Source organism: Dendrobium catenatum, unplaced genomic scaffold (genome assembly GCF_001605985.2).
Source record: "Dendrobium catenatum unplaced genomic scaffold, ASM160598v2 fragScaff_scaffold_334, whole genome shotgun sequence".
Taxonomy (NCBI): Eukaryota; Viridiplantae; Streptophyta; class Magnoliopsida; order Asparagales; family Orchidaceae; genus Dendrobium; species Dendrobium catenatum.
This window is the reverse complement of record NW_021318796.1, coordinates 2,874,148-2,884,883: the sequence shown is the minus strand read 5'-3', so window position 1 is coordinate 2,884,883 and position 10,736 is coordinate 2,874,148. Positions and strand designations below refer to the sequence as shown.

The window sequence follows — 10,736 nt, the reverse complement described above, 5'->3', positions numbered from 1 at the left end:
CAAATATTTTATTACTCTTTTAGCTCAATATCTTTGTGCTCTCTCTCTAAGATATTCTCACATTGTCTCCATTATTCGGGAATGACTTCATAAGCTCAATACTGTAATTCTATAACATATCAAGTGTTTTGTACTAAATGGAACAATATTTTTCAGAATGGTAGTCTCATAGTAAATCATATTCTTATTTGACCCTTCCAATCATCTTCCATGATAGCCTACCTCATGTGTATTCAAAAAATGCTTATTTGTCTTCAACCAAGGCAATCATCTCAGTAAAAGCAACATGGTGCTTACTATGGTTGAGTAGAATATCATCTATAATATAATATAAATCAAAATTTCATATATTACCCCTCTAAGTGCATAACATGAGCGCTTTCTCCACGTCCACATTTTTAAAGTTCTGATCTCAATCTTGCTAATCATTAACAAGCCTAATAATTCAACTCTTCTCCTTGAATTTCTCCTCATATAAAAAAAATCACTCAAATACTGCGTTACTCAAATTCAACTACTCAAAATATCGTGTTAACATCATGAATGTTGACCACAAGAGAGCATTTCTCATTCTCCTCATCATCGACTATCTATATTTGTAGTTGATGAAATAAGCTTCATAGAGTTGCAACTTGTAAGCTCAAAAAAATGTCTAAAGGGCATTTATCGACCCTTTCAATAAGAACAAATCACTCAAACTATCCAACAGTTTTATCCATCATATCGAAAATCTTATTTTAAACTCACAACTTACTAATTATTTGAATACAAGATTCTACTTCAATCTCCTTTCTATTATAATTATAATTGTCAGCCATAAATACATGCAAATATACATAATAAAATATATAACATAATTAACCTTCAACAAATGATGATCGTAAAGTTCAAGCCATCAAATGAGCTTTGACATTATTAAAGACATGAAATTTACTAAGTCACTTTTGGCAAACTTTCTTGTTCAAAAATTTATTAAAATATTTGATAGACATGGGATTTTATTTTAAATAAAGTTTCAAATATATTTATCTAAATAATAAAATAATGAGATATTTAGTGTATTAAAATTTTCATGAATTATCAATATTTTTTTTTTAAATAAAACCCTACGACGTGACGTCGGATAAGAGGCCTGTTTTGATATTTCCACAATATATCTGGTTTTTGAAGAAAAATTCTTTGGACAGCTGGATATGTGAAATCTTCCCTTCATATTTTTTCCCTGTCAATTGTGTTAAAAACCATAAGAACTGCACAGACACCCGATGCTAGGATTTGTACAGCTCTCTGATCCTTGCTTTTTGTTCCAATAAATCTCCCAATTCTGATCTTCTCTCTCGTCGTCCTAAGCTCATTCTCCTGTGCCGGCCAAGCTTTCGATGGAGTGCGGGATCAAGGAGAAGAAGTTTCGAATGTAGAGCGCGAGGAGCAGCAGCAGAGAGGATAAAGATCATAGATTTGTTGAAGAGAAAGAGATTGAGAGATGTCCGTGGATGAGCCGCCGCAGGGCTCGAAGAAAGCCCTAAGTTATAGCCCCTCGCGGAGCCCGGCAAGCATGAGGTTTTATGGTGTTCTGGCGCAGAAGCAGCGGAAACCCTCGTCAGTCTCTAAAAGGCCGCCGGAGCCGCTTCGGCGAGCGGTGGCGGATTGCCTATCGTCTACCGTTCCTAACCTCCACGGCAATCCATCCTTGTTTTCCTCTGAAGCCGCCAGGATTCTTCGGGTTCGTTAACTTCTTTTTTCTCCTTGTTTTATTCGTCTCTGAATGTTCTGTTTGTAGATCATATGAGTTGAACAGAATGTGGAATGTAGATTGTATTTGTTGGGCCGTAAGTCTCTAAGTGGAATCGAATGGAAAAGCAATTGCTAGTGCTGCGAATTCTTTCTAATTGTCTTCACATGTTTCTAAAGTTGATGCATTTGCCCTGACCAACTTTATCTAGATTTAAACCATCCAAATATACCGAGTATATTAACGAAAATGTCATTTCTATTGCTTTAACTCTAGTGTTAGGAGGCTGAGCTAACAGTTGTAAATATGCACATCCATCGGGATCCTGATCTTTCGTAGCTTAGTTGTTGAGCGAGTAGCTAACCACCACCAGGTCAACATTGGTCTGGTGCCTCCTTGAAGATGTCTTCATCTGTAGTGTTGTCCTAAGGAATACAAATGATGCATTTGAGATCATAAGTGATGTAGGCAATCTGTACAGAATTGAAGCTGGGAAAACAGAGAAACAAAACCAATGGAACAGGAAGATAAAACTTATATAGCTTTTAGAATAACCAAGATAACCGTGTACATCCTTTCTATGGGGTATATATTTCCTTCAGCTAAAGTATACTAAAATCAGCTACTGAAAATAAAAGTTTACTCAAGTACTAACGACCATAAAGCAGAGAATTAGTGGAGAACGCTTCCCTGCTAACGGTGCATGTGTTTGATAAAATGTCCGTGCAGAACACGTCCCCAAAGATGCTCCGCATCATGCGCCCCCTCCACAAAAGAGTTGCACTTCGGCTCCTGTATCTTCGGCATTGTTGTCCGGGGGATGATATGAATATAAATATGCAACGTTAAAAGTATTGGGTGTGTTGAACTCAGCAGGTAATTGGATCACATAAGCATTGTCATTGATGCAGCGAGTGACTGGAAATGGTCCAAATTTTCTTTGGCCTAACTTGTTGTAAGATCCCGCCGGTAGCCTCTCCTTCTTCATACGCACCCAGACAAGGTCTTCTGGCTTGAAAACCTTCCTCTTCCTATGACAATCGGGCCATCGGCATCCAGTTTGTATTTTGCATTTGACTCTTCTAGCTTCAAGCGGACCTTGGCTAACATGTCAGAGAATTGATCCACCATCATGGCAGCTGCTTTGCTTTTGCAATTTGGAATGGCTGTAATGTCTAAAACAGTGTTCGACATTTTAGTATAAATAATACTAAATGGACACATACCCGTGGAATGGTTTGGCATAGAGCTAAATGCAAATTCTGCTTGGCTTAACACATCATCCCACAATTTTGGTTGTTCCTGTACTAAGCAGCGAAACAAGTTTCCCAAAGTTCTATTCACCACTTCTATCTGACCGTCGGTTTGGGGATGATAAGACGAGCTCATTTGAACTTGGGTCTTGAATCTTCTCCACAGCTCCCGCCAAAAATGACTTATAAATTTCACATCTCTATCTGATGTGAGGCTTCTAGGTACTCCGTGTAGTCTCATGATCTCCCGGAAGAAATGTCTGGCAATAGTCAGAGCATCAAACATTTTTCTACAGGCAATAAAATGTGCCATTTCGGAAAACCGGTCTACAACAACCATAATCGAGTCATTCCCTCGCTTAGTGCGAGGCAACCCAAGTACAAAATCCAGGCTCAGGTCCTCCCAAATAGATTTAGGCACCGATAGGGGTTGATACAATCCTGTATTCTGTCCCCCCCTTTATACATTTGACAGACTGAGCATCATTCCACAAATTTGCTGACGTCTCTTCTTATGTGTGGACAAAAGAATTTGCTTTGTAATTGTGTCAGTGTCTTATCCCTTCCCGCATGAGTAGCCAAGCCACCTCCATGTACTTCCTGAATTATGCGTTGTCGCCATGACGAATTTGGTATACATAAAATATTGCCTTTAAACAAAAATCCATGCCGCAAGGAAAAATCATCAGTGGGTTCCTTATTAACACATTGGAGCCAAATATTGCCAAAGTCTTTGTCTTCCCTGTACAGATCTTGTAACAGCTCCAAGCCTGTAAATTCCGTTTGTAATTGTGTGATGAGAGCGGATCAGCGGCTTAAAGCATCCGCGACTCGGTTTTGAACACCACTTTTGTGCTTCAGCACAAAAGTAAATTTTTGTAGAAACAAAATCCACCTTGCATGCATGTGATTGATATTTTTTTGAGTATCAATATATTGTAGTGCCTTGTGATCACTACATAGGATAAAATCCCGGTGCAGCAAATAGTGTTCACACTGTTTTAAAGCCCGGATTACAGCGTACAATTCTTGCTTGTAAAACGACCACCGCTGCCGTGATGGACATAGTTTTTCACTGAAGAATTCAATGGGTCTGCCCTCTTGAGTCAACACAGCTCCAATGCCCACCGTAGATGCATTAGTTTCCACTGAAAAGGGTTTGTCAAAGTCCGGCAAAGCTAATACCAGAGCAGAGGACAAGGAGATCTTGATTGCTTCGAAACTGATTTGGTGTTCTTTCCCCCACTGAAACTATTTTTGTTTCAGGATATTAGTTATTGGAGCTAAAAATAAAACTAAACCCTTTGATAAATTTTCTCTAGAAATTTGCCAATCCATGGAAGCTCCGGATATTAGTAAATGACTTGGGTGTAGGCCACTCCACTATTGCCTCAATTTTTCTGGGATCCGCACTAACGCCGGCAGCAGAAATTTTGAATCCAAGAAATGATACAACGTCAGTGGCAAATTCACACTTTGCCAAATTTAAATAGAGTTTGTGTAGACGAAAGGCTTCAAAGATTTGTTGCAAGTGCTGAAGGTGATCTTCCAAACTGGAGCTAAAAACCAGCACATCATCGAAGTAAGCTACATAGCTCCTATTCAGGAAGGGCTTGAGTACTTCATTCATCAATCTCATGAAGGTCGTCGGGGCGTTGCACAAGTCGAACGGCATCACACGCCATTCATATAACCCTTATCGCGTCTTAAACGTTGTCTTCCATTCATCTCCGGGTTTGATTCGTATCTGATGATACCCACTTCGGAGATCTAATTTGGAGAAGATTTGTGACCTCGCTAGCCTTTCTAGCATCTCCTCTATCCTCGGCATAGGAAACCTGAATTTGATAGTGATTTTGTTAACGACTCTTCTATCCACGCACATTCTCCAACTTCCGTCTTTCTTGGGAACTAACAAAGCGGGAACCACACAAGGGCTCAGACTATGTTAAATTAGCTGCTTCTCAAGTAACTCATCAACCAATTGCTGCAGAATGCTTTGTTCCGTCGGGCATAATCTGTAATGCGGCAGATTGGGTATTGTTGAGCTGGGTATCAAGTCAATACAATGCTGAATATTCCTTAAGGGCGGTAATTTTGCTGGGAGATCGGTTGGCTCGATGTCAGCATATTGTTCAATCAATTTATTGATAGGTTCCGGGATACTACCTTGCTCAGTTGTATTGGCTTGTTCCTTCAAAACTAGTGCCAAAATGTGTGATGAATCCCTCCAAGCATGCAATAGTTGATTACCCGACACCACAAACATGGACGGTTTATTGTTGGGGGTGACTGTCTCAATATCCCGATTACTGGGCAACAGTCGGAGCGTCTTTCCTTTCCAGTCGAAAGCATAGGTATTGGCTCTACAATCATGTATGGCTCCCACGTCAAACTGACATGGCCGCCCAAGGATAATGTGGCATATATCCATATCAATTACATCGCAAACAACTTCACTAGCATAATTCTTCCCAATAGAAAATGGGACACGACAACTTTCGGTGACGGCGATCTCTACTCCCTTTTTAACCCAGCTGACTTTGTAAGGATTGTAATTTGGGATCGTTTTAAGTTGTAGAGCTTGCAACGCTACTTTGGATATTACATTTTCCGTACACCTGCTGTCCACTAATAAGTCGCAAACCTTCCCGTTGATTGTTCATTTGGTTTTAAACAGACTGTTTTATCGGCTTGTCTTGGTGCTAGGAGTAATTTTTGTATCACACAGATGAGAGGCTCGCCCTCATCCCCGCCCACATCTTCGTGTGAGTTTCCCGGATCTTCCTCTTCATCTTCTAAAGCCGTGTCGTCTTCAGCTTCAATTACATGAAGTTGTGGTCTTGTCGGACACTCGTTGGATTTATGCCCTTGCTGAAAACACCTGAAACATTTAATAGTCATGGGTTTAGCATAAGGATTTTCTTTTGACTGACCTTTGAACCTCGGAGCAGGTTTTATATCAACATTTTTATTGCCGGCGCCCACAGGTACTTGATTTCCCGCAATGCTGTTCTGAATTTGGCCAGTCAGAACAACATTGACGTTGGTTGATCAGTTGCTATCAACTGTTTGCTCCGTGACCCGCTTCCCTTGACTACTCCTGCTATGCCTTGCCAATTGCATCTCCACTTTCAAAGCATAGTTTACTGCCTGGAATAAGGACCAGACAGTGTTTAATTCTAGTTTGTCTTGCATTGCTTCTTTCAATCCTCCCACATTTCTCGCAACCAATTGATTTGTAGATTCATTTAGATTATTCCTTGCACTCAAACGGTAAAATTCCTCTGTATAGTCATTAACCGATCGGTTCCCCTGCGAGCAATGTTGATACTGCAAATATAACATTTGTTCGTAATCTGTAGGTAAGAAGTGACCTCTAAGCAATTGCTTCATTCTCCACCAGCTGCGTACAGGTCCTCGTCCTTCTCATCTCCTTGATTGCAATAATTGCAACCACCAAGCGCTAGCTCCCGATTTCTGTCGACAGGCGACATACTTTACTTGTTTTGTCGGTTCGGCGTCCATGTATTCAAAGAAAGTTTCCACCGTGCGCTCCCAGTCTGAATAGTCCTCGATGTGCAGTTTCCCGTCAAAGAACGGAATATCCATCTTAACGCGAAACTCCCCATGATGACGATCAGCTCCTCTTGGACGCCTACGGTGGTGATACTCTGCATTCTCCTCTGAATCGGATAATTCTAGTTCCCTAAGCAATTCAGCTCCTTCGTCTGAATCAGATGCTTCGAATATTGGCATATCCTGATTCAAGCCCCTTCCTCTGTCCATTTCGCGTCGGACCGCAGGTGGGTTGTTCGGCATTGTTGTCCGCAATGCCGGGTTACGTTCCAGGCGTGCAAGGATTGCTCATAGATCCCTTCGCACATCCATCTGGAACTGTGAGTTTCGGTCGCAACCTCCTCCAGATGCTGCGCTAGTTTCCGATGCTCTGCCCAAAGGGCTTCAAGGCTTCGATCTTCTTCACCGGGAGCCACCCGTCTACTGCTTTCAGCCATCTGGCTCTGCTACCAACTCTGATGTAGGCAATCTGCATAGAATTGAAGCTGGGAAAACAGAGAAACAAAACTAATGGAACAGGAAGATAAAACTTCTATACCTTTTAGAATAACCAAGATAACCGTGTACAACCTTTCTATGGGGTATATATTTCCTTCAGCTAAAGTATACTAAAATCAGCTACTGAAAATAAAAGTTTACTCAAGTACTAATGACCCTAAAGCAGAAAATAAAAGAAAGCAGAGAATTAGTGGAGAATGCCTCCCTGTTAACAGTGCATGTGCTTGATAAAATGTCCTTGCAGAACACGTCCCCAAAGATACTCCGCATCAATAAGAAGAAGCAAATTTAATGAAAATTTCTTGATTGAATATAGATAAATCATCCAAACAATCCTCAACGAATATTTGACTCCATTTTTTTTTATCTTCCTAGAGGCAACTAGATGAATCAATAAAAATATTACTTATTTTTTTCCCATGGCAGTATAAACATAAAAAAATAAAAGTAAATGCAACCATATGAACCGTGAGATTAAGTGGAGCCTTTCTAGTAAAGTGAAAAGATTATGCTTTGTAAAAATTAAAATGTAGCATCCAAATTTGTTTTGCACTGAGTTTGCAAACCACACATGTCCTTTTTGGGTGAGCATACATTGAGTACCGTAGACTTTATGAGAGAATTCCTTTGACAAGTATCTTGGAGGATCTCACTAAAGTATTTCTTCTTGGCATGAGAGAAGAGCGTGTCGTTGTTGTCGTTCCTAAAATTGCATGGATATGACATACGTTAACTTCTTGATAGGATCGGGCTTAATGTTATTAAATTTCTAAAAATGAAAGATTTAAAGGGCACTCGCACTTTGCTCGTTGTTTTTTTTTTGTTTTTAATTTCTATACGAATTTTACAGGCTTTGTACCAACTTGGCCTTATCAATGACAACCCATGAGCCCAACCATTATTGAATTTCAACGAGTTCTATTTATTTGATCTTTTTGGAACCAACATCATGAAAATTGAAATCTTGGGGTCCTCAAGAATCCATAAGAATGCTGTACTCTATAATTTGGATCTACCATCTGTTGGAGGACTTACAATCCGGATACTTTAACAAATTAACTTCAAAGTCATCATGAATGGGTCATATTTGGATTTATTCTAAATTCAGCAATGTTTGATACCTAACGAAATTGTACAATCCAATAATATTTAAGTGTCCAATTCATGGATCTCTCAAACTTAGTCTTGTCTAGTGCAAGAACATTGTATTAAGACCCTTGCGATTGTCCAGGTCAAGGAGAAGCTGAAAAAAAGGAGTACCGGCTATCCTTAAGCCTAAGATTTTTTTTTTAATATTTTTAATGTGTTTGAGTACTTGTTTTTGTACTCACATTATGTTCTTTTCTCAATATCCTTTTTTGACAAATTTTGGTTTGGCCATTGCAATGATACTGAAACAACTTGTAGGGATTTAACCATAGCTACATGAAGGCTATTCACTTGATTTGAGTGTGAGGAACATATCCATGCAATTCTCTTTTCAATTGGCGTCAGTAGCACTACTTCTCATTAGTCTTGTGTAGGATGGTGTTTCTAATGCCATGATGACCTTGGTGTGATAACCCGCCAGAACTATATATCTTGTGTAGTGATTTTATTGTACTCATGGCCATTGCTAGCAATATTATCATGGATGCATGGCCATGCTTTTGGGCTGCAAGCAGGCTGTTGGTTTTTGTCCTGCAATACGTTGCCAGTGCATGTCAAAACTGCTATTACTCAAAGCCTATTTAAAAAAAAAGAAAAGAGAAGGTGATGATCCCACCATTTCTTCTTATAAGGCTTGTGCATATGCCTCTCATTATATTTTGTTTTGATGGGAACTATGCCATAACGGAAAAATATTTATGAGATTAGATAGCAAATAAAAATTGCAGTAAGCCATGCTAGGTAATTAGTGTCTTTGGGCTGTAGTTTATCGAGGGAAGTGTATGGTCCAAAGCAATTGAACTCATGCAATAGATTATTCATCACACAGATGATTTTAAATTGCTGCACCTCTGAAATGCTCAGATTATTTTTTTGTTTAGGACTTCTTGACTACATTTTAATGACCACCATAATTTAAAAACCAAACACTTCTCAGTGAAGCCATCTATGCAGTCATCTCTGTCTTTAGGTGCTAGCATGCACACATCTTAAATACCAATTCCTGATAGATGAGTTCTCATTCTGTTTTTTAGAAGTATTTAATATGAATGCTAGATGATTATATCCCATGATATACTTTATTATTTGGCAGGATTTTCTAGCTAACCCCGCAACTGTTGATATGGCTTACAATGTACTCTTAGAGCATGCACTTGCTGAGAGAGATCGAAGGTACTTACAAGGTTTTATGATACCAACTAATCTGTTACTCCTTAAAGCATGTTTTGTTTCTATAAATGTTTTTTTTTCTATAAATTGTTTTTCCTCCATTAAATTATTCTTGTTAATGACTGCAATTGTATGCTTTTGCTGAAGCCCTATTCTTTAACTTTTCTTGCACGTCATTGCGAATGGTCTTATTGTAACTTCACTTTGATTCCTTCGTTGTAAAGTAGTTATCTACATTTAGGGCTAAAGTTCCAAATAGTTTAAATAGATGAAAAGGACGGGACATCAAAGTACATAATAGTTTTTTTCCCCAACATAAATGCAATTATGAATAGACTGTATATTGTTTGAAAGTATGGGGGATATGGTGTTGCACCTAAGGTCTGAACTAATAAAATGTGACATAAAAGATATTTAGCTTTAATTTGCTTGACAAATTTTAGAAGTGTAGGCCAAGTTAAGCGGTTTTATATTTCATGGAAAGAAATTCACACATAAAAGGACAAATCTATAGCAATATGATTTATGTAATGAAATTTAATTAAAAAAAAAGAAATACTATTGTTTATGTTCACAGTTTCAAAAATAGAACAACAACAACAACAACATCAAATCTTTATCCAACTACGTGGGGTTAGCTACATGAATCCTTTTTTTTTCCATTGTGTCATATTAAAAGTCAAATTCTTGTTTAAATCTAATAAAGAAAGATCATTTCTAATATTTTCTAAAGGTCTACCTCTACCTTTCTTAACATAAGTCAAATCTAATACCTCTACTTTCCTAACCGGGTCATTGGAAGGCTGCCGTTTTATTTGACCAAACCATCTAAGGCGACTAGAGCTACTCTAACCTTTTCACGTATATGCTCATTTCGTATCCTATCTCTAAGGGTAAAGCCATTCATTCACTTGAGCATCCTCATCTTTGCAACACTTAACTTAGTAATATGCTTCTCTTTTAATGACCAACATTCAACACCATAAAGCATTGCAGGTCTCACCACCATCTTATAAAATTTTCCCTTAAGTTTGAGGGGGACTTTTCTATCACATAACAAGCCCGATGCATTCCTCCACTTCAACCATCCAACTTGAATTCTGCTAATAATATGCCCATCTATTTGACCATCACTCTGAACAATAGATCAAAGATATTTAAAACGTGTACTCTTATTAATGACTTAATCGCCCAAAGTCACAATCCCATCACTAGGTTTATTACTACTAAAATTACACTCCATATATTTAGTTTTAGATCTACTCGAACGAAAACCTTTAGACTCTAAGGTTGACCTCCATAATTAAAATTTACATTCAACTCCCTCTCTAGTCTTATCAACAAGAAGAATATCA

The 10,736-nt window shown here is 38.6% G+C and overlaps 1 protein-coding gene across 3 annotated transcripts in view; it reads left to right on the top strand.

Moving 5' to 3' along the window:
- The first annotated feature begins 1,187 nt into the window (after positions 1-1,187).
- Positions 1,188-10,736, top strand: part of LOC110099906 — a 77,685-nt gene continuing 68,136 nt past the window's right edge. For 2 of the 3 annotated variants that reach the window (XM_020827216.2, XM_028693668.1), the window contains exons 1-2: positions 1,188-1,723; positions 9,305-9,384. In XM_020827216.2, the coding sequence (XP_020682875.1) occupies positions 1,484-1,723; positions 9,305-9,384 (320 nt within the window). In that variant the 5' untranslated portion in view covers positions 1,188-1,483. Of the gene's footprint in view, positions 1,724-9,304; positions 9,396-10,736 lie in introns of those variants that run through there. The other variant, XM_028693667.1, reaches the window with a different exon arrangement.